Source organism: Microtus pennsylvanicus, chromosome 13 (genome assembly GCF_037038515.1).
Source record: "Microtus pennsylvanicus isolate mMicPen1 chromosome 13, mMicPen1.hap1, whole genome shotgun sequence".
NCBI lineage: Eukaryota > Metazoa > Chordata > Mammalia > Rodentia > Cricetidae > Microtus > Microtus pennsylvanicus.
The window spans coordinates 68,144,773-68,168,112 of NC_134591.1; the positions used below are offsets into that span (position 1 = coordinate 68,144,773).

The 23,340-nt window shown below is 51.9% G+C and overlaps 1 protein-coding gene across 6 annotated transcripts in view; it reads right to left on the bottom strand.

The window, feature by feature from the left end:
* Window positions 1–23,340, bottom strand: part of Ephb2 (EPH receptor B2) — a 188,750-nt gene that overhangs the window by 118,358 nt on the left and 47,052 nt on the right. For all 6 annotated transcript variants that reach the window (XM_075944569.1, XM_075944565.1, XM_075944568.1 and 3 more), the window contains exons 2-3: window positions 5,942–6,006; window positions 2,127–2,811 (exon numbers count right to left, since the gene is read on the bottom strand). In XM_075944569.1, the coding sequence (XP_075800684.1) occupies window positions 2,127–2,811; window positions 5,942–6,006 (750 nt within the window). The remainder of the gene's footprint in view (window positions 1–2,126; window positions 2,812–5,941; window positions 6,007–23,340) is intronic.

Below are 23,340 nucleotides of genomic sequence, written 5' to 3' on the forward strand. Positions count from 1 at the left end.
AACAGCCGTTGTGAGCTATTGGTCCCTGCCCCATCTCTGCTGTCATCTTCCCAAGGATGTGAAACTGAACCTGTGGGCTTAGCGATGTAGCTCAGTGGCAGAGGGTTTGCCCAGCATACCTGAGACCCTGGCTCAACTTTAGTGCCTTAAAAATAAACAAATACAAACAAAATAAAAAATAATACAACAGGGGGCTAGAGAGATGATTCAGTGGTCAAGAGCACCGGCTGCTTTTAGCGGAGGACCTAGTTTCAGTTCCTAGCACCCACATGGCTGTTCATGACTGTAACTCTAATTCTAGGGGATTTGATGCCCCCTTCTGGCCTCTGTGGGCACTAGGCATACATACAGTACACAGATGTGCAGGCAAAACACCCATATGCATAAAGAAAAACAACTAACTACAACAGAATGTGTTGCCTTCCACAAAAAAAACTAGTCTTTGCCCCTAATTTCTCCATTTCTTTTCCTGGGAAGAGGAAGCTTCCAGGTAGCCTTTGACCTGTCTTGGGGAAGCACACACTGGCTGCAGCCTTTGTCCCCTAGCACTGTGACACTCCGGCGCACGCAGTAACCCTCTCTGAGACTGCTGTGGCTGCTTCCTGAGGAAACCACCCCTCCAGGAGAAAGAGAACACTGGCTAGCTAGGCGTGGTGGCACACACCTTTAATTCCAGCACTCAGGAGGCAGAGGCAGGTGGATCTCTGAGTTTGAGGCCAGCCTGGTCTACAGAGTGACTTCCAAGAGGACAACGAGGGCTACACAGAGAAACCCTGTCTTGAAAAAAATCAAGGTAGGGGCACTGCCTACTGGTGTCAAGAGGCTGGAGGGAGATGCTTAGGAAGAGTGGATTTTATCAGAGGATTCTATTTCCATTCCCAGGGAAACATTCTCCAGTCTTGCATAGCCTCTCTCAGCCTGGCATTCGGGACATCCCAGCACCCCCACCCAACCCCATATTCCGGCGGGAAATACAAAAGGAAATGACACAGTAGGCTCCAGTCCCTTGTGTAACAACCACTGAGCGCAGCCCAGCTAACTTTTTGTCACTGTCGCGTTTAGTGGACTGCCAAGCACTACCCGTGTCTGCATCAATGCTAAGCATTTTACAGGTTTAGTTCTTGACTCTCCACACCCTATGAAAGATGTCTTTGCACTTGGCCAAGGTCACCGGGTTAATGGGGGGGCGGGGCTGCAACTGGAAGCAGGTTTAGTAGCCTTCTTGCCAACCTGAGGTCCCTCCTGCAAACATCTTATGCTTGAAAACCACCTTCATGATTATTTGTCCTACACACGCTTGTTCAAGACGATGCCCCCCTAGGTGAAACAGCCACTCTCAGTGGTTCCAAGGATAGGCTCTCCTGTCTCCTGATAACTGTGCGACCTTCCTGAGCCTCAGTTTCCTTCTCAGAAAACAGTACTCTGTCCCTTGACTATTTCACGTGAGTTGTGTGTCCTATGCACGTCTGACACATGGTTAAAAACAATCCACAGTGAGGCCTGGTTGGCCAGCACTTGCCCCTTCTCTGAACTGCAAGTGACCGTGAACGTATTTGGCCATTGAAATGAGCAGAGCTGTAAGGTGTGGACTGTTCCAGGTAGTCGCATGGTGACCTGTTTTCAGCCCACCACAATCTCCCTTTCCATCTGCTGTGATGACAGCAATATTCCAAACAGGGGCTCCTCTATGGCTCAGTTCCCAGGGGAAGGAATCTCAACCTGGTAGCATGGAGGAGAAATAAGCATTATTGTCTTGTCTGGCCTATAGAGACCCAGAACAGGCTCTGTGGATGCTAAGATCTAACAGTCATTTATCATGTCTTACTCCTTTTTTTTAAACATAAAACCCCATCACTTCCACAAATGAACAAGGAAAAAGCACCAACCACCATCCGAAGTAATCACGCTATAATTAAAACAAGGCCCCTGCATTCTCTTACTCCCCAGGGCGTCTGTATTCGTATAACTGTTCTATGAACACAACCCATGGTCCAGGAAGTGCTAGCTAAGGGAACTTGGAAAGCCAGCCACGGAAAGCCTTGGGGTTACCCCAGACCTCCGCCCTTGCCAGTCAGAGCCAAGTCTATCACCATACCTCTGCAGGGCCCTGCCCCGTTGCCCCTTACCTCTGCAGATGGTGCCGTTCTCCACAGCTTCGAAGCCTGCCTTGCACGTGCAGCGGCCGATGGGCACCAGCCATTCACCGTCCCCATTACAGTAGAGTTTGATGGGCACGTCCACTTCCTCCGCATTGGGGATGCAGCTGCCCCGAGCAGCCACCAGGGAAGTGCTCTCGGCCCCCGACAATGTCTCCTGGAAGATGGCACCATTCTGGATGATTCTGGGACACTTTCGGTAGAATACACGCACAGCAATGAGGGACATACAGCCCCCGTAGTCCTGGAAGGCCAGGTAGAAACCGTTGCGGGACACGGGACCAAAGCTTCGCACCTCGGTGTTGATTTTCATGACGCGGCCACCCAGATCCACCTGGGAGAAACTTTCGTCCGCTGCAATGGTGTCTACCTTCACCCATGGGTTCTCCATCCAGTTGGGGAAGGTCTTGGTGGCTAAGTCAAAGTCAGCCTCATAGTAGTAAAGGTTAAAGGTCTCCTTGCAGGAGCCGGGCACGCTGGGAATGCTGCTGCAGTCACGTACTGAGAACTTCATCTCCACGTGGATGCGGTGGGCGCCACGGCGCCGGATGAATTTGGTCCGCAGCCAGTTGTTCTGGCTTGACTCAAAGACATTGCACACCTGGTATGTGCGGATAGTGTTCATGTTCTCATCGTAGCCACTCACCTCTTCCCACTGCGGGCGAAACACCAGTCAGACGGGGAAAGTGGCACTTGGCCACAGCAAAGACCCCATCTGAAGTGGGGGGAAGGGACGAATATGGACTCTGTTTTGGGGACCCCTCCAGTCTGATGATGGAGAGACGTTTCCATCTGATGAGGGGAAACACGGCCTTAACTTTAGAGAATTTCCCAGCCTAAGAGTGCCACACCAATCTGACGGTGAGAGGTACCATACCCTCTCTTGGTATTTATCCCCTAGTCCTCATGGGATATGTGGCTCTGACCTCAGGGTTTGCTAGCAGTCAGGGACATGAAAGGGGCCCACAAGGAAGGAGTGCTTTCTGATACAAGGAGACAGCTTCATGCATGGGGGTGGAGGGTGGGGGCACAGGGACAGGACACTGGGAAGATGGGGGATGGGCACGTATGACTACTACTTGCTTGGTGGAGGAGAGGAGACAGAGCCTCTGCCACCCTCAAGAGTTCCCTGTCAGTGAGGGAGATACTATCTTTGCCGTCTGGAGACTCCCAGTCTATGAAGGAAGATGGCCTATACCCTTACTGGTCGAGGGTCACGGGGAAGCCAACAGCAGCTTCCCTCAGAGGCTTGCACCGCCTGAACTCTCCTCTGGGAATTGGTGCCTGCTGGTACCTGGAAGGAGCTAACCGCCTTCCTTGTCTAGAGAAGGAGCTCAGAAACCTCCCTGAGTCCCTTCCTGAGCCATTACTAACTAGCAAGACCCTCTAAGTCTCCGTGCTGGGTGGGCCGGATTGCCTGTGAGCAGATAGAAGAGTATGGGAGCTAGTCATTTCTGCAGACTCAGGCAAAGATCATCTCCATGGCTGGGCCTCTCCATGTCCAATTCTGGGACTCTTTCAAATGCCCTTTATTCATTCCCTCCCTGTGGTGCTGAAGATAGAAGGAGGGACTTGCACACACCCCACAAATACTCTGCCACTGTACAGTTCCAGCTCTCACACCCTCAAACATCCGGGCCTGTTCCAGCACCTGTCCACAGCCTCCTGTGTTTGCATTTACTGACACGCCCTGGGGACAAGGAACACTCAGCCTTCTAGGTCTGGTCTCCCCAAAGGATTGGAGTGCTGACTAAGGCCACTTCCTTCTCTTCCTCTGTGCTCCCTGGGGTAGGGCTGGTCCTCCCACCTAGGCCCAGCCCGAGGCTAATGCCGGCACAGTGTCTCATTCTTTGGCATGATTCTCACACTTAGCATGTGAGCTCCATTTTGCAGAAGGGGGAGATGAGACCAAACAGGTGAGGCCACCTAACTCAAGTCACAGAGTCTTGGTCCTGTTCCCAGGCTTGCCCATGTTGCCTCGGACTAAGCACTGTTAACATGTTGCATGAGCCTAAGCAATCCCTCTCCCTTCTCTGGGCCTTGATTTTCCCATTTGTCAAATGGGACCATGGGGATGGCAGATGACCATGGAGATGTCAGTGATCCTTGAACCATCCTGTGCAGGACTTGGAGGGAGCGAGATGCTGTGAAAAGTACATGCACAGGGGAAGCCAGAACCAGGGCTTGCTGGCCCAGCCTGTACCTCATTGGCGACTCTGAATCTCCCTACATCGCGTTTAATTTTTTTTTCCTTTTGGTGGCACCATGTGACAAAGTCAGCCCCTTGTTACAACCGCTGCTCTTCCTCAGAACTTAATTAGAGCACTTAATTAGAGCACTCTGCCTTTCTCCCCTCTCTCTAATTAACATGCGGAGGCCCTGCAGCCCAAACACCCCAAATAATTGCGTCCGGGGGCCCTGCAGCCCAGCCTGGCCTCATTACTGGCAGGGTGGGGCCGTGGGCCCAGCAGTCTTCGCAGATGGAAAATTGGTGACAAGAAAGAGCCACAGAAAGAAGCCTGACCCTGGGGCCCTGCCTATTGAGAGCGAGGCCTGAGGGGGACGGGTATGGATCCCTAGGGCTGCAGCTGAGTCCCCTTGGAAGACTAGAGTGGGAAGCGGGGGATGGGCTGTAGAGTCCAGGGCCTCCCCAGAGACCATGGGAGGGTGAACGGTAAAATTGATGGTGATGATGGTGATGATGATGATGATGATTACAGCTGCTCTCTCTCGGGGGCCAGCCCACGCCAGCCTCTGTGTTATGCTCTGGGGGAAGCCTTTGGTAACAGTGGTGAAGGCCACTGTTTCACAGGTAAAGAAAGCAGAGTTAGACAGGCAAAGGGCTACCCACGGACTCAGCTGACAGGTGGAATTGGGACAGTGTAGGGAGAGACACTGACAGGTGGAACTGGGACAATGCTAGCGGGAGAAGGCCTATCTAGCCTCATCTTCCTCTCAGGGTACTCGGGGCAGACATGGGCTCAGACCCTATCTGAGGGATGCGATAAGAACTCAGGGAAGGGCTGGGGATGTAGATCAGCTGCTAGGCGCTTGCCCAGCAGGCCCAGGACCCTGGGTTCCACTTCTAGCATGGAACAGAACCGACCGTGGTGGTGCACACCAGTTTTCACAACATCCAGGAGGAAGAGGCAGGAGGAGCAGAAGTTCAATGTCACCCCTCATTACACAGCTAAGTTTGCAGCCTGTGCTACATGAGACCCTTTCTCAAAACAAACATAAGAGAACCCAGGGATGTTCACTCAGGGGATCCTTGTGTTATAGAGATCCAGAGTTGGGGTGGCGAGGACTGATAAAAACCTGAGCCCCAGTTGAGGTGCAGCTCAGTGGTAGAATATAATTATGAGGCCCTGGGTCTGATTCCTAAGCACCAGAAACCAAACCACAATCAAACCACCATGAACCCCTTCATGTGAAGTTGTCAGGCCCCGGCAGGTGGCTGCATCTCTGAGCTTCTGTATTGGAGATGACATGTAAAAGGTGTGGTCTCTAACCCAGAACAAAATCTCATGCGGTATACTTCCCTCTTCTGAAATGGGCGCCATGTGAGGACCTACTTCTCAGCCTCCCCTGAGGAATTCTACAGGATGAAGGCCAAAGTGTCCACATGTTGTCATGGGAACGGGTACTCGACCAAGGGTGGGTGGGATGGGGTGGGTGAGATGTGAGAGGAGAGGGGCTGGGATATGAGGGGATGTGCAAGGAATCGGTAGACTCTGGGGCATGCTGGGAGCCAGCCAAGCAGGGTTTGAGGGACCAGAACTCACCCCTGATGGGGGATGCACCATCCAGCCCAGCTCAGCCGTCGCCGTGGTAGAATCCATCAGTGTTTCTGTGGGAAGAGCAAAGAGTCACCACCCGCCCCACCTCCCAGTGCTGTCAGTTACTCTGCAGACCCTGGGACCCCACCCTTTAAGGTTCTTCCTTACAGCCACTTGTCCTGTAAACCCAGCCTCCCTGCTCCACATTCCCCCTTACTCCAAACCCCTAGCCAATCGTTAGAGCCCATTTTTCTGCTGTATTCCTCTCTCTGCGGTCATCCCCATTCCCAGCTAACCACATCTCAGCAACCCAGGAACTATCTTGCTCCATCTTTCCTGGTAGAGGGTCTTTTTCTTTCTTTTTTCTTTCATTTATCCTCCTTCCTTCCTTCCTTCCTTCCTTCCTTCCTTCCTTCCTTCCTTCCTTCCTTCCTTCCGGTTCTAGTTTTTTTTTCCTGTGTAGCCTTGGCTATCCTGGAACTTGCCTTGTAGACCAGGCTGGCCTCGAACCCAGAGATCTGCCTGCTTCTGCTTCCCAAGTTCTGGGATTAAAAGTATGAGCCACCACCACGTAGCCTGGTGGAGGATCTTAATCTAGGGTTCTCTCTTCAATGTTTCAGAAAATCCACCACTGATCCCTCAAATTTTTACATCAAAATTCAACCATCTATTTGCTTTCCAGTTTGTCTCAAAGGTTCAGACACTGGAATGACAGCCGCGGCGGGGGTCTCTCTTCAAGCTCTGCAGATCCATCATTTGCCTGACTGGCCTCGGGACATAGGCCATGCTGGCACCCTCTGTCTCATCCTGGAGTCTCCCCTCCAGTGTTCAGCCAGTTCCACCCCAGGATGAGACTCTGAAGAGGAGAGTTCAGGATAGACCTCAGAGTGTGCTTGCCACTTGCTCTCTGGGGTTCCAGAGACTCAAACCAGTGTCAGAACCAGTAGCTGGTGGGGGAAAAAAAAACCCACCCAGCTTAAAGTGAAAGAGATCCATGGGCCCTGGAGATCCCATTAATCCCAGGTCGGAGTCAGTATCCTTCCCTTCTAGTCCTTTCCTACCAAGGGCTGTCAAAACTGAGCTGAATTATAGCACATGGAATGGATCTACACAGATGCTTTCAAACACTCATTCAACAAATCTATCTTAATGTCTGTTACATACCAGGCACTGGCCTATACTGTGGGACCATGGTCTTGTACCCTGTAAAGATTTGTCACTTGTACTGGTTTAATAAAATGCTGATTGGCCAGTGGTCCAGCAGGGGTATAGACAGGGTGACCAGACTAGAAGAATTCTGGGGAAGAAGAAAGGCTCTGTCTACAGTTGTCACCCAGATGTAGAGAATGCAAGCTGAGAATGCCCCATTGATAAAATATACCAAGCCATGTGGTTGACAGAGACAAGGATTATGGGCTAATATAAGTTATGAGAATTAATAAAAAGCCTGAGCTAAGAGGTCAACCAGTTTATAATTAATGGAGGCCTCTGTGTGTTTCTTTGGGACTGCATGGCTGCAGGACTGGGTGGGACAGAAACCTCAAGAGAGAAAAAATGACTCAACCGCAGGGAGGCCAGTGAGATGACTCAGCAGATAAAGGTGCTTGTTGGACGACCTGAGTTCAAGCCCTAGAACCCACATGAAGGTGGAAGCAGAGAGCCAACTCCATAAAATTGTCCTCCAACAGGTACATGCATGTAGAAGCACAGGTTAGCCCCGTCATGCACATATGTGTACATACACATACTAACAATAAGTAATTATTTATTTTAAAAAAAAGACCTACAACAGAGCAGTTTATAGACTAGAGATAGAGAGGAGGATGAGTAAAATGACTGTGAGGGAATAGGCAGAGAGCTCTAACTCGCGGCTCCACACCACCTAGGACAGGGGACATACTACTACACACCACCCACGACAGGGGACATACTACTACATACCACCCACGACAGGGGACATACTACTACACACCACCCACGACAGGGGACATACTACTACATACCACCTAGGACAGGAGACATACTACTACATACCACCTAGGACAGGGGACATACTACTACATACCACCTAGGACAGGAGACATACTACTACATACCACCCACGACAGGGGACATACTACTACATACCACCCAGGACAGGAGACATACTACTACATACCACCCAGGACAGGGGACATACTACTACATACCACCCACGACAGGGGACATACTACTACATACCACCCACGACAGGGGACATACTACTACATACCACCCAGGACAGGAGACATACTACTACATACCACCTACGACAGGGGACATACTACTACATACCACCCAGGACAGGAGACATACTACTACATACCACCCAGGACAGGAGACATACTACTACATACCACCTACGACAGGGGACATACTACTACATACCACCCAGGACAGGAGACATACTACTACATACCACCCAGGACAGGAGACATACTACTACATACCACCCACGACAGGGGACATACTACTACATACCACCTATGACAGGAGACATACTACTACATACCACCCAGGACAGGAGACATACTACTACATACCACCCAGGACAGGAGACATACTACTACATACCACCTAGGACAGGAGACATACTACCACACTCCAATTCTGTGCCCAGAACAGGCATCATTATTCAGTACCCACATCTCTGTATCCAGTGCAGGCATCACTAATCAATCTCTATACTCTGTGGCCACTAATCATTTCCTCTGCAAAGTTCCAGGAAAGGAAAAACAGACCAGCTGAGGTGCTTGCCTGATCTGGCCTAGTAGCCCCACTGTAGAGAGAGGGTATCTGGACCAGTGGGAGAGGACTGTACAAGAGTTGGTGAGGGACTGGGACACACAGCCATCCTGCCTCTTAACCGTTGACATTCTAGGCACTTGGTCTATGCGAGATGCGCCAGGCTGGGGAGGGTCCAAATGGGAGGGGATGAGGGTGTGAACTATGACAGGGCGGTGGCTATGGAGGGTGGGAAAGGGAGGAGTGTCTGGGCGGAGGTGACCCCAGCCAGACCTCTGAGCTGACAAGAGAGGCTGCAGAAGAGAGCCTCATGACCGCCCGGGGCTCGAGTTTGTGGTCACTGTGTCCTTTTGCGCTTGAGAGGGGGTAATTGGGGGGAGGGTGCCAGGGACAGTGGGAGCCAGTGCCAAGGGCATCCTTTTGATGGCAAATTGGGGGGAAGTTCCATTGTGCAGCTCTGGAGCTGAAAGAAGGTTCCTTTTCACACTCGAATGCTACAGATTCTTCTTCCTGGAGAGAACAAGGGCTGAACTTTTAACCTGTTTTCTCTCATCGGACTCAGCCAGAGACGCGCCAAGCTGGGCTCTCAGCCTGGACCCTGTAAGCAGCTGCTGGGGGCAGGGAGAAGGGAGCCTCTCCTGGGACAGAGTGGGGTCGAATGGGAGGCCAGCCCGCCAAGCAGGTGGCCCCACCCCTTGGCTAGATTCCTGGGCTGACCCCAAGGAAAAAGCACTAGAAGATTCTATGGCTTAGAGGAGGAGGAGCTGGAAAGTGACGATGTAAACTCGGACCCAGGAGGGTACAAATGACCCTCCACGAAGCACACTGTAAAAGTTGGGGCTTAAATATGACTCCCCAGAAGTCCTGGACACTGTTCTTCTTCCACCACTGGCCAAGCAGAGTGGGAACCTGCTAGAAAAACAAATAGGAGGGTGGCTGCATCCCAGGAAAGAACCAGAAGGGAGTAAAAGGTGCAGATAGAGTCCAAGTGGAGCCCTGACCTGCTCTTTCTTCACCTGGCTTTGCCTTAAACCAGCTTTCTAGAAACTGTGGCCCCCTAGGCTCTGACATGAGGGGACATATGGCTGTTCTCCCCCAAACCCACCTTGGTTTTTTTTAATTCTAGTATCTCTTTCTACCCTTTGCCTGTGCAAAGGGAAGTGAGCAGCAAAGGGACTATGACTTTGTGTGTGTGTGTGTGTGTGTGTGTGTGTGTGTGTGTGTGTGTGTGTGTGAGAGAGAGAGAGAGGGGGGGGGGGGATTTCACCCCAACTGAATTAGCCCTCAGTACAGAACCAGCAAGAAGACTCCATTGAGAAAAATAGCTGCCACCAAGCCTGATGACCGGAGTTTGAGCCCCAGGGCCCACATGACAGAAAGAGAAAACTGACTCCCATGAGTTGCCTTCTGACTCCCATATATATACTGTGGCATGTGTTTATGTATATCACGTGCACACTAAATAAAAAAGTTTAAATGTAATATCTAAAAAAAAAGAACTCACTATATTATCCAGGTTGGCTTAGAATTTGCAATCTTCCTGCCTCTGACTCTGCCTCCTGCCTCTGACAAGTGTATGCCACCGTGCTTGGCTGAGACCTCAATTTTAACATAGGTTCTCTCTTATGCTGGCTAGCCTTACAATTTTGTTCTCTCTGTCTGTCTCTCTCTCTCTCTTTCTCTCTCTCTCTCTCTTTCCCTCTCCTCTCTCTCTCATTAAACCCAGGGCTTTGCGCATGCTAGGCAAGCTCTCTACCACTAACTTATATTCTTAGCTTTTTTTATATTTTCAAAGGTTTTGTGATAGTTTCCCAGGCTGGCCTTGAACTTGAAATCCTCTTGCCTTGGGTTCCCGAGGAGCTGGGATTATTGGCATGTGGAACCAAACCTTGCTAAACTTGAGTCTTTCAAAGCTCCATTTCCCTCACCTGAATTTCTTCTGGGTATGGACAGGGGGTAACCACGAGGGGAACAAGTCAGCCATGGCCCATATACACTGTAGGTCCTCAAGGCATAAGCGCTGACCATTGCCTTCGGTGTAGCACGGACTCCCAGGCCCACCCAGTACCATACACACTCACCACTCATGAGCTGACCTCTTAGATAAAACACAGGGGGGTTCAAAGGCCTCCAGAGCAGTCTGCCCAGCTCTCTGGCTCAGAGAGATGACAAGAGACGACAAACATCTCACGAGCATCAGACCTCACTGGATGGCCACAGCCTCCAAGGACCCCTTCCTGTTCCATCTGAGGCTCCTTTCCCGGAGCACCCCAGCTTCTTTGTTCTAAACCTGTCAGAGAAGCCAGGCTCCATGCCCTGAAAATCTGGAAATCATACTTCTTGCCTCAGGCAACCGGGTGGGCTCAGGAAAACAACTCTAAATTCTTTCGCCAGCACTTCCTCTCATGGTACCCTACACACAGCTCTCTAATCCCGAAGTCTGCCAAGGGAGAGCAAACTAAAGTTCACTGAGACCCCATTAAGACCCAGAAGCCAGGCAGGCTCACGGGCAGGCCTTAATCTCGGCATTTGGGAGGAAGAATGGGAGTTCAAGGCCACCCTCACCTATATAACGAGTTCCAGGCTAGCCTGAGACCCTGTTTCGTTCAAAACAACAGCAGGCCAGGGAGAGAATGCAGTGGTAAGGGTTTTTGCTACCAAACCTGACACCCTGAATTCAATCCCTGGGACACACATGGTAGAAGGAGATAACCAGTTCCCAGTTGTCCCGTGACCTCCACATGTGGGTCACAGCACACATACACTCTCACACAGAAGACAAACAAATACAATGAGAAAACCACTGAAAACAAAACAGCCAAAAACTCGCTCACATCTGCACAATGCCAAGAGGGGCTCGGCACATTACCATTTCACAAAGAGGAAAACCGAGGCCAGCAAGAACTTAGGAACCCGCCAGGTTGCCCATCTGTCCTGCTGCCCTGGAGGAGCATGGGCTGTGTGGCCCAGTCTGACCCACAACTCCTCACACGCACTGCTCCGTCTGAGCCTCTCCCCTCTGCGTGGCCTTCACCTGCCCCAGCGAGATTCCCGAGTCAGGTCACCTTCAAGGAAAGCCCTAATGAACCCTCACCCAACAGCGCTGCAGCTCAAGGTGTTGAGAGGACCCAGGGCTCACCAGAGTCCTTGTTTGCAACCCCTCTCATTAGCCTGTCCATCCCTGAAGGGTGGGTGCCACGTCTCTGGGACCCAGGACGGACTTGGCGCGTGGGACATCCCCTCATCCCACTTGCTGGAGTCTGCACCATCCGCCTTGCAAGTTGGAACCTGTCGTGTAGACAGGACTTTGGCCTTCCTACCTCCAACCTGAGCGCGGACTGAGATGATTCATTTACTTTTTTTCTTTCCAATTGACTTTTTTTTCTTAAGTGCATTTTAAAGAGGAAAAAAATACCTCATTATAAATGGAAAAATCAGTATCGCTGACGTTAGGAGGAAGAAACTAAATATAAGGACTACAGTTGCCAATGTCCGCCTGTGGGTCACTTCACACCACCTCACTACACACTCTGGGGTCACTGGGTTCCCTCGGTCTCCCTCACCCTCCTGCGTATGGTGATGACGGCAATCCCTCATCCAGGGGGACGGCTGCCTCTGCACACAGATAATTAATTGCCACGTGGATGTGGAAAGGACCACAGCTCAGAATATGTGAGGTGTGTGCTGTGAGTTGTGGGAGGTGAGTTTGGGAGGATGGGGGTGGAAGTGCCAAGTTGTGGGGCCATCTTCCTGGAGGAAGAGAAATGTGAAGGAGGCTTGGAAGCCAGTTAGGAGGGGGGCCAGCCAATTCTGGGTGGGTGTTCATAGTTTGTTTTCTGTTGCTACGGTAAAAACTGACCAAAACTAACCTTGTGTGTTATGGAATAATCTTTTTGTACACCGTGAAGATGTGTCTTTGCCAAGGTGCCGTCTGATTGGTTCAGTCAAAGAGCTGACTGGCCAATAGCTAGGCAGGTAGAGGTTAGGCGGGACTTGCAGACAAAATGAGAGCTCAGGGAAAGAGGGCAGAGTCGCCAGCCAGTCACATAGGAAGCAGGAGATTAACACGCGGTGCTGAACCAAAGGTACTGCCATGTGGTAGAGTGCAGATAAGAAATATGGGTTAATTTAAAATGTAAGAGCTAGTTAGTAATAAGCCTAAGCTACCGGCTGAGCATTTATAATTAATAATAAGTCTCTGTGTGGTTATTTGTGGAGCCATGACGAAAAACTGCACCTACACTTGTGGAAGAAAGGTTATATTTGGCTTACAGGTTACAGTTCATCACCAAGAGAAGCCAGGTAGGAACTCAAGACAGGAACCTGGAGACTGGAACTAAGTATGCCCACGGAGGAATGCTACTAACTGGCTTGGCCAGGATGGCACCGCCCACAGTGGGCTGGGCCCTCCCATTTCAATCAGCAGTCAAGAAAATGCCCCCACCGACATGCCTACAATCCAATTGATGGGGGCAATTCCTCAACTAAGACTCTCTCTTCCTGAGTATGACTAGGTTTGTGTCAGGTTAACAAAAACTGTGATAGTGGGCCAGGTGGAGGGACACCAGAGGCAGAGGCAAGGAGGCGAGGAAGAACTTGGCTGGTGGGAGCCGGCGGAGACGGAGCCTGCTGGGGGACACTGGTGGGAGAGGATCTCTGAGAGCTGGGCCTGGGTTGGAGCAGGGCTGCCTGTTAAAGGGCAGAAGCTTGCCAAGCCCCTGCCCTGGACCATGACCAGCAGCCGACATCCTCAGCAGCCTCGCCAATGTCACCTGCTCAGCTCCTGTTTGACACAGCTGTCCTTCTGCCCCCACCTCGCCTGGTAACCAGGAAGACCAGTTACCAGGCCTTGGGCGAAGCACCATCAGAAACAAAAGGACAACAACAAAGACCCCCCAGCTGGGCGATGGTAGCGCACGCCTTTAATCCCAGCACTTGGGAGGCAGAGGCAGGTGGATCTCTGTGAGTTCGAGACCAGCCTGGTCTACAGAGCTAGTTCCAGGACAGGCTCCAAAGCCACAGAGAAACCCTGTTTCGAAAAACTAAAAAAAAAAAAAAAAAAACAAAAAAAACAAAACAATAAAGACCCCAACGGAGTGCTGAGGAAAGCGAGGCCACACAAATGCTCAGCCATCAGGCAAAAACTGGAACCAGAGTGTGTTTCCTCTGGAGAAAACAAGGTTTGGGCCACGGGAGTGGCTTTGGCCCCGGCTCTGCTGTACCGCACCCCCTCTGCTTCCTGGAGACTGCACAGAAGAAAGCAATCAGGGGGCCCTGATTGCACAGGCTGGGGAGGCCCGCCGGCCCCTCCGGCTACGTGTGAATGAGCAGTATGCATTTCAGAAATATTTGAGCTAAAAGGGGAGACACACTGAAGTCGTTAGCATCAGGCCGATGGGAGGTGGCTGCACGGGGGCCCCCTGCTCACAGGCTGGGGTAGATGTGTGCCCCCTGCTCCTCAACCCACCTTGTCAGCACTGCCCAAGCCCATGCTGGTCTGGAACTCTCTAGGGTCACGTACGCTGTTCATTTGCACTAACGTGTATAAGTCCATTAGGTACTGACGGTGTATTTAAAGGTTGGTCAAGTCTTCTAGTGCCATTTCAGGCTCCTGACAACTTACAGGGGCCATGCCCTGGGAGCCTACTTTACAGATGAGAAAGCTGATGTCAGAGATGGGAAAATAAGCACACTAGGATGTGGGTATACTTCTGTTCATCTCCACATCTGTGTTATTTCTAAGATGCCAGGATTGTAGCCACAAAAATGAGACAACACAGAAGAAGAAGAAAAATCACTAATGCTAGGGTGGGCGGGGGGAGAGGGAGAGAGAGAGAGGGAGAGGAGGGGGGAGAGGGAGAGAAGGAGGGAGAAGGAGAGAGAGGGAAGGGGAGAGAGGGAGAGGGAGAAAGAGAGGGGGAGAGGGAGAGAGGGAGAGAGGGAGGGAGGAGAGAGGGAGAGGGAGAGAGGGAAGGGGAGAGAAGGAGAGAGGGAGAGGGAGAGAGAGAGGAGGAGGGAGAGGGGGAGAGGGAGAGAGAGGGAGAGAGGGAGGGAGGAGAGAGGGAAGGGGAGAGAAGGAAAGAGGGAGAGGGAGAGAGAGAGGAGGGAGGAGAGGCAGAGGGAGAGAGGGAAGGGGAGAGAAGGAGAGAGGGAGAGGGAGAGAGAGAGAGAGAGAGGAGGGAGGAGAGAGGCAGAGGGAGAGAGGGAAGGGGAGAGAAGGAGAGAGGGAGAAGGAGAGGGAGAGAGGGAGAGGGAGAGAGGGAGGGAGAAGGAGAGAGGGAGAGGGAGAGAGGGAAGGGGAGAGAAGGAGAGGGAGATATGCATTCTCTCTATCTGAGTGGGCAGGAGGTAGGAGGCACAGACGGCCCAGGTAGATCCTTGGCTCCAGGACTTTCTAACATGACTGCAGGGAAGTAGTCTCTCCTCTCTGGACCTCATTTTTCACATCTATACAATGGATCATTGTAATGTTAGTGATGTGATGTCTCCTGAAGCCCTCGCTGTTTTCGAGATCAAGTCTCACCAAACCCTGGCTGGCCTTAAACTCACTATGTAGCCCTGCGCTACCTCCCAAACCCTGGGACTGCAGACAAGTGCCATCATGCCTAGCTTTATATGGTGCTAAGAACTGAAACCAGGGCTTGGTGCATTCTAGGCAAGCACCCTCCCAGTTGAACCCTTGGAGCCCTCATCTTGAGGTCGACATTTGCCTGTTCACTATAAGCCCAGCAGTGAGAGCCTGGCACTGGCGGATACACTGAGTCTGTGCAGGGCAGAGAGGTGACAAATCTAAAGTCCACATCCCATCACCTAACACCCCACAGTGTCCCACGACTACCGGATAGAGTCCTAGCTCACCCAGCAATAAGCACACCCCATGCCCCTGCCGCTCAGGTTAGTTAGTTACCCCACAGGCCATCTTTTCCACTCGCAAGGGCCCAGTTACCCCGTTTGCAGAAGACACTATGCTTCTCTGAGACTTGATGACTTGACTTTTCCAGAATGTTCTCCCTGGAATGCGTGGCCCTTCCTGCTCTGTTGGCTTGGCTCATTCTCCTCCTTCCTGGCAGCTGTCCTTGGCTGCTCCCCCTCTGGCTAGGGTAGGAGCAGAGTCACAGCAAATACTGATTCCTGTAGCCTGTGCCAAGGACTTCGATGCAGAAACCGACCCACGGGTCCCTGCCTCAAGGAGCACCCAGACTCATGCCCGGCAGATGAACTCACGGCAGGGAGAAGCAGCGGGCGTGGCTGATCCAGGCTGGAAAAGTGGGTCACACGTGGGGAAATCAGCTCTGGATATGAAATTGGAGTTAGGAACAGCATCTCGGAGGAAGAAGCGACTGGAAGGGGTGGAGAGGGCTCAGTAGAATGAAGACACAGGTGGGACCGCACTGGGGCATTCGGGACACCGGTAAAATAGATAGCCAGCCTGCAGTGGGCTCGGGGCTACACATCGCCACAGCAGAGCCATGTACGCAGAGGCTAGAATGGAGAGGACCTTGAACGCAGGTCTGAGGAGTTTGGATTTTATTCATAGGTATCAGGGAGTCATGGAGAATGCCTGGAGAGGGTAGTAATGTGGTCTGTCCTAAGATCTACTAGGTAATAGAGCAACCCTGGTGTAAGAAATGACAGAGTTGGAATCCAGCTGTGGCAAGGCTTGGGGTTGAAGATGAGTGGTCCCCTGGGAGCGGTACCCAAGGGCCTTTGCTCCAGCTCCTCACAGCCAGAGTCGCCATGTGACACGTACTGCCCTGTACCCTGCCCACAGCTCCTGCTGTACCTGCCTCCATTGGTGGGGCTGAGGTGACTTGAAACTAGGCCCGGAAGGCATTGTATGACCTGGTGAGGAGCCAGGCATAACCATGAGTGGTTGGGAGCCAGAACACTCTTTCCACGGCCCAACCAAAGAATTCCAAAAGGATGCGAAGAGCCTGGAAGTAAATTCAAGGCCAACAACAGGCTGGTCTCTTCTCTGAGCCTTGATTTTTCTCATCTATAAAATGGGGATGAATAAAGCCTTGCTCTATGTCCCTCACACCATGGCTATGAGGAACTGAGGGTATGCGGAGTGCAAAGTCTATTGGTTTGTTTTCTAACCTTCTTTTTGAAACAGGGTTGTGCTATGGAGCCCAGGCTGGCCTTGAACTTGATAAATATCTGGGTTATCTCCAAACTTATGATCCTCTGGCTTCAGCTTCATGAGTGCTAGGAATACTAGCCTGGCTTGCATTGGGTAACATGCCAAGAACTGGGCCATATGGAATCCATAGGGAAGACAGCGAATGCCTGAGAAGGCCACCGCTAGCAGGTACTTCAGTAGTATCATCTCACTGTTATCCCAGAACAAACTTACAGGGAAACTGAGGCACAGAGAGATGAAGGACTCCCGTAAGATTGACAAGAGGCAAGAAAAACTTTGGCCTTTCTGGGTCCAATCCCAGAAGCCACCAGGTCACCCGGCCTCACAAAAGGGATAGGGAATCATTCCCTCCACCAGAGCCCTCAGTGCCAGGCCCTCACTCTGGAAGCTGGTATTGTCATCTCCCATGATAGAAATGAGAAGACCGAACCTGGAGAGTCCCAGAGACCCGCCTATTGTTACACACCCCAAAAGAAGCAGAGCTGGGATCTGAACCCAGGTCAGCCTGCACAGCCTTCCAGAGACCTCTCTTCTGTGTTGAGAGCGGGAGGGAGGGTCGTTGGCCAAGGGTAAGGCCTGTTGTGGGATGATGCTGGAGAAATCCTGAGCCAGCTCCTGGAAGGTTCTGATTTCCTAGCGTGAAACCTGCCAGCAGGCATCGTGCTGTTTTCCCGGCTTCGCCGGCTTGGCCCTTCGGCTCAAGGAAAGGGGACCCCACTAATGTAAAATCCTTATGCAGCACTCTGCACTCTTCCCTGTCACGCTGCTCCTGGCCCTTGCCTGCCTGGAGTATGCTTGTGTTTTCTCAGGCCAGGGTGGAGGAGTCCCTGTGACGCCAGCTCCAGCACCATGTCCCCAGCCTGCCTGCCGCTGGCCTGGGCATCCGCCAGCGCCGGCTGCCCCGGCTGAAACCCAATCCGGCGGGCCAGCCAGGCTACTCACTAACAGCGGGCCGCATTGTGCAGCCCAAGCTTTGGGGGAGTTTGGATTCGCTGCTTAGGGACCCACTTAACCTCCGCCAAGGACAGGATGATGGATGGGGGTCTGGGACGGGGTTGCTGGGGGCGGGGTGGGCGGTAAATGAATACCAGGGCTTGCTGAGGAAGGGAAGGAAGGGAGGCAGGGACAGATGGCCTGGACACATTAAGAGTTCCTTTCGTTCCCACAACAACCCCAGGGACGCCGTTACTAGCCAGGTTTCATAGAGCAAGCTTAAAACTCTGAGATGTTAGGTGACCTGTCCACGATCACACAGCAAGTCAGAAACTAAATCCCAGCTGATGGCTTCGGAGCTTTCCCAACAAATCCGGTTGCCTGTTCATAAACACTTTGGCTTAAATGAATTCACGTATCATCTCTACCCATGAGTAGATCATAAAATCTCAGCAGGGGGCAATACTGTGCACCTACTACATACACCTACTATGTACACTTACATACATTACATACACCTACAGTCCATGACTGCGCCATCCATGAGAGAGAACTGTTAGTCTTCATGGCCACTTCAAGAACAAAGCTTAGGTGGAGAGTTACTTTTTAACTCCAGGCCTCAGCCATTTATATGGGGTAGTTACCAAATATTAAAATATTTTATTGGGCCAGCAAAATGGCTCAGCAGGTAAAGGTGCTTGCCACCAAGCCTGACCACCTGATTTTGATTCTTAGAACCCCACATGATGGAGAATGGACTCCAGAATTACACACACACACACACACACACACACACACACACCACATGCCACTATAGTACTCAGGAGGAGGCAGGGGCAGGCAGATTTCTATGAGTTTGAGGCTAGCCTGGTCTACATCAAGTTCTAGGGCACCCAGGGCTACACAGTGAGACCCTCTTTCAAAAACAAATACAGCCTGGCAGTGGTGGTGCACGCCTTTAATCCCAGCACTCGGGAGGCAGAGGCAGGCGGACCTCAGTGAGTTCGAGGCCAGCCTGGTCTACAAGAGCTAGTTTCTGGACAGGCTCCAAAGCTACAGAGAAACCTTGTCTCAAAAAATCCAAAACCAAAACCAAACAAACACAAATGACAATGCAAACAAAAGTAAAATATTTTTCTCCCCTTTGCCTGTCACCCTGGGTAGATCATCTACGTACAGTGGTTCTTCAAGACACCGTGCTTTCCCCTGAGACAGTCCTAGCCCTTCTGGCCTGTAGGTAACACTTAAACTTATGGTTTCTATCCACTTCAAATGTCACTTCCCCTGAGATGCAGCCACTGATGAGCCAGAACGCAGGACCCCCCTGATCACGGGGTTGGCACCCAGCCCCGACACAACATTTTTCTTATTAGCCTCTAACTTGGACTGCAAGCCCCACGCAGGCAGGGCTGAGGCTGGTGATGTCACAGCCACTCAGCCGCACTATGAAAACTTCCTTAGCTCTACACCATCATCCAGTGCTCCCCAGGCAGCAGTGGCTCATCCCAGGCCACACCACCCTCCTGGTTGCCTAGGGTCTTCTTCCAGCAAACACACTCACAGGTTATGAAGACAGCTTAAACACTGTACGGCTGAGGGGCTGGGTTCCAGGAACCCCACAGATACCAGGTGCCAGAGCTCAGGTACCAGAGTCCCTTCTACTCAATAGCAAAGTGACTGCACAGAACCCACGGGATCCTCCCAGAAACCTGAAGTCATCTCTACATTTACAATATGGAAGACAACACGAAGGCTGTTGAAACCATCATACCTCATTGTTGGGGAGCCAGAGCAAAGAAAACAGTCTGTATGTGATTAGTGAAGAGGTGATTTTTTTTTTTTTAAATGACAGGCCTCATGCAGCCAAGTCAGGCCTCTAACCCTACAGCTGCGGATGACCCTGGCAGACGCCTGATCTTTCTGTCTCTACCTCCCAGATGCCGGAATGACGGGCATGCACCACTGCGCTCTATTTCCTGCAGTGCTGGGGATGGAACGCAGGCAGGGCTTTGTGCCTCTAAGCAAGGGTTCTGCCGAGTGAACTGCATCTCCAGCCACCAGATACAAAGTTGCTTTAGAACCTTTCTGACACACAGTTGGCTGGATCTACCAACGAGGAGCTGTTAGATACAGGAAGCTGACTGCGTAATCTAAAGCCCTTACTTTGTGGCAACCACTGAGCTGAACTGTCACAGACGCTCAAAATGTCCTACGAGATGGAATTAGTACTCTCCCCACTTGCCGATCCACCCACCAACACCCATCTGTCTATCATTCTGTTCACCCAATAATCTACCGCCCATTCACCCGCCCACCCACTCCTGTAGTATCCACGTGGGCATCCATTCTCCATCCATCCCCACAGCACCGACTTCCTTTCTTTCTACAAAGTTTCAGAGAGGTTATGAAGCCCACCTAACACCACACAGCTAGAATGCCACAGAGCCTGGAGGCGTACCAGTAACTCTTTATCCTCCCCTCTCTGTGGCCTCACTACTGTCTCGCTTAATATCTAACTGTCCTGCTGTATGCGGGCTTAATCGTGTAAGTCGCCTCAAATCCTCTGGATGTGAGCGGAGTGTAAATTACAAATCAATATGACACAGGCCACTGTGAAGTCCACGCCAGGCCTGTGAGGTTGAAGTCAATTAGCAAGCCTGCTGCAGGGCCTGCAGGAGCTGGGTCTTTTTGCCTAATTGGCCCTGGTTTCCCCCAGCGAAGGGCAATTAACTCAAACCTCAGAACCCGGAGCGCCCCTCGGCTTCTGGGCAACACGTCGGGCATTTAGCCACATCAGGATTTAGTGTTCAATCATTCATTCACCAGTGTGACCCCTGCACACGTATCCATCCGTCTTTCCAACCATCTGATCCCTCAGTCATCAAGAAAGTACCCTAACTTCCGCCCGCCACCCGTGCCCACATCCATGTCCATGCCTGTCCACCCACCCATTCAGTTATTCAGCAGAGCACCCAGCCATTCTGATTAGTATCCACTGACGCACCCAGCCCAGGTAACGGTTTATGAACGCACTCTGCTCTCCTGACATTCACCGCCCACCCTCTCACGCCATTTACTCAGCTGCCCACACATCCAGCCTCTCACTTAGGTTATCCCTCTGTATTGCCCTCCCTCCCTCTCTTCTTTTCCTTCTCTTTCTCTCCCCATTCAGCTCTCCACTGATCCATCCCTCCATTCCCATCGTTCATTTACACAGCCACACATCCGCTTTCAGCTCCTTCTAGCCAGTGAGCCTGCATTGGTCAAACGCCCACTGAGCGCCAAGCCTGCATTAACTGTGTTCCAAGCCAGTATTAAGTACTGGAGGATAATAATAATAACAACAACAATAATAGACACCTTTCTCCATCATCAACAACAACAACAACAAACAGGCACCATTCTCCAAAAATCAGCTAATCTGGGGCAAATTCTAAACTCCTTCCGGTTTTCATTCTCAGTTTCTCAAGGGCCTTCCACACTTCCATCCTCAGCCTCTGCCGCTTGCCTGCACTGCCATCCAGCTCTGCCCTGCCGCCTTTGCATCCGGCTTCTATCTGCCTCCAGACAGCCCGGTTCACGTAAGAACAGGACATGCCCGAGGCCTACTGCACCTCATAGAGGCCTCCCCGACACTCCGCCATGGCTCCCTGCTGCAGGGAGAACCCTAGGCACAAGATGACAGGGTTTCAGATTCCAGGCCTAGCTAGCTGGGCCCCCAACCCTGACCAAGGGCTGGAGACCCCACACGAGTAGCATTTGGCCTGAAACCCACATATAGTGTAGGAAGCAGCTAGACAAAAGGAAGGAGGGGAAGAGGGGCAGCAGAGTTGAGCACAGGATGTTCCAGGAAGAAGGGACAGTTGGTGGCCAGACAGGGAAGAGGGGAGCTGCCTGAGAGAGAAGCAGCCCAGGAGACAGGTACTCCACACCTCACAATCCTCAATGGCAGGTGGAAGCGCTATGCCTCACCCCTCGGAGGAGAGTGGCCTGACCCATCTCTCCCTGCCTTCTCTTATGTGATGTATCCATTCTATAGATGAAGGAATTGCGATGTAAATTCAGAGAGGTACGGAGAGCCATGCAGGCCACACAGCATGTCCAAACAAAACTGATTCCACCCTCTCTCCTTTTCTTAAAAGCGGCTGCTGTCTCAGAAGAGACATTTCTAGAATGCGCGAATGGCTCCCCTGCAGGCCTCTTTGTGGCCATCCAAAGCATGGCACCATTTCTGCTTAGGTGACCATCATCCCCCTGACACCTGCTTTCTTGCCAACTGCTCCAGCAAGTCAGGTGGTGAGGCCTGCTAGGTCTGCAACATGTCCTGCGTGCTAGTTTCCCACAACGACTCGGTGACATCTCATCGTGAAGAGCCTCGGAGCCCCCATCATCAATTACTGCACATTTCCTGCCAACCTAGCAGTGGTACAGGTCGAAGGGGAAATGCCAGGCACAGACTCAGGCGCACAAGCTTCCCGAACAAGGTGGCAGTGGTGACACTGTTGGGCATAGAAGACTAATGACAGCAGAAAGGGCTTGGGAAGACTGGGCTTGAAATAAAGAGGGCTTTGAGTGATTAGACATGGGGGTAGGGGTCTCCTGAGCCAGCTGTGGGGAAGAGACCACCCTACTCCCAGCATCTCCATCGCCATGGCTACTGCTTACTGAGCACCTACTAACTGTGGGCAACATGCAAAATTCATCTAAGCCACTTCAAAGCCCTCAAATCGAGGTCATGGCCTCCATTTTACACATATACAAACTGGGGCTCACTTAGTAGACTGAGATTGCCCTCCCCCCAGATTGGTAGTAAACTGGTAAGGAAGGGTGACTTTAATTTCTGGGTTATGTGACTGGAATTCCTCTCCCTGCCCCAAGGAGCCTTTTCTGTGACATTCTCAGGGGATGGTTGGAGCAGATGGTAGGGACTTGGAAGGGTAGGCTCCAGGCCTGGGCACGGCAGCACGGAGCGTGGGAAGCAGGCATGGTCTGATCCAGAGGCAGGAGGCTGCTGCCAGGCAGAGGGAGGAAGGAGGGTTAAGGCTACCTCATCTGTCCACCACACCTGTGAATGCTTTTGCAGCCTCTAAGAAAATGTTGGAGAGGTGCGAGAGGGGCCATGGCCCTGCCACTGTGGAGAGCTTTCCTGGCTTCCCGTGAAGTTTGGCTGTGGAGATGTCATGGCTGTGCTGGAGACTCATCTGCATGAAGGCAGAGGGGGTTCCCTGGAGGAAGCAGAGAATTTCGAGATAGATGCTCTTCAAATCTGCATCCTGCGCCAAGAAACTGAACACCGCCAATGGCAGGAAGACATGTTTCTTTACCAGCCCAGAGGGGCCACCAAGATCAGGGTGACATTTCTGGCTCTCATAACAGCACCCTGGCCCAATCCCTGGGGTGTCTCCTGCAGACACTGAAGCCTACTTGACTGTTCTGCTCAGCTATTCCTGCACTACCTTGCCTAGAAAGTCGGATTTGTTGCAGGGAAGCCACACAAGAGGTCTCAGTTTGCCTCTACATAGCAGGCCCCTTCTGGCCTCCATGTGCATGTCCACGCTGTTTTCCC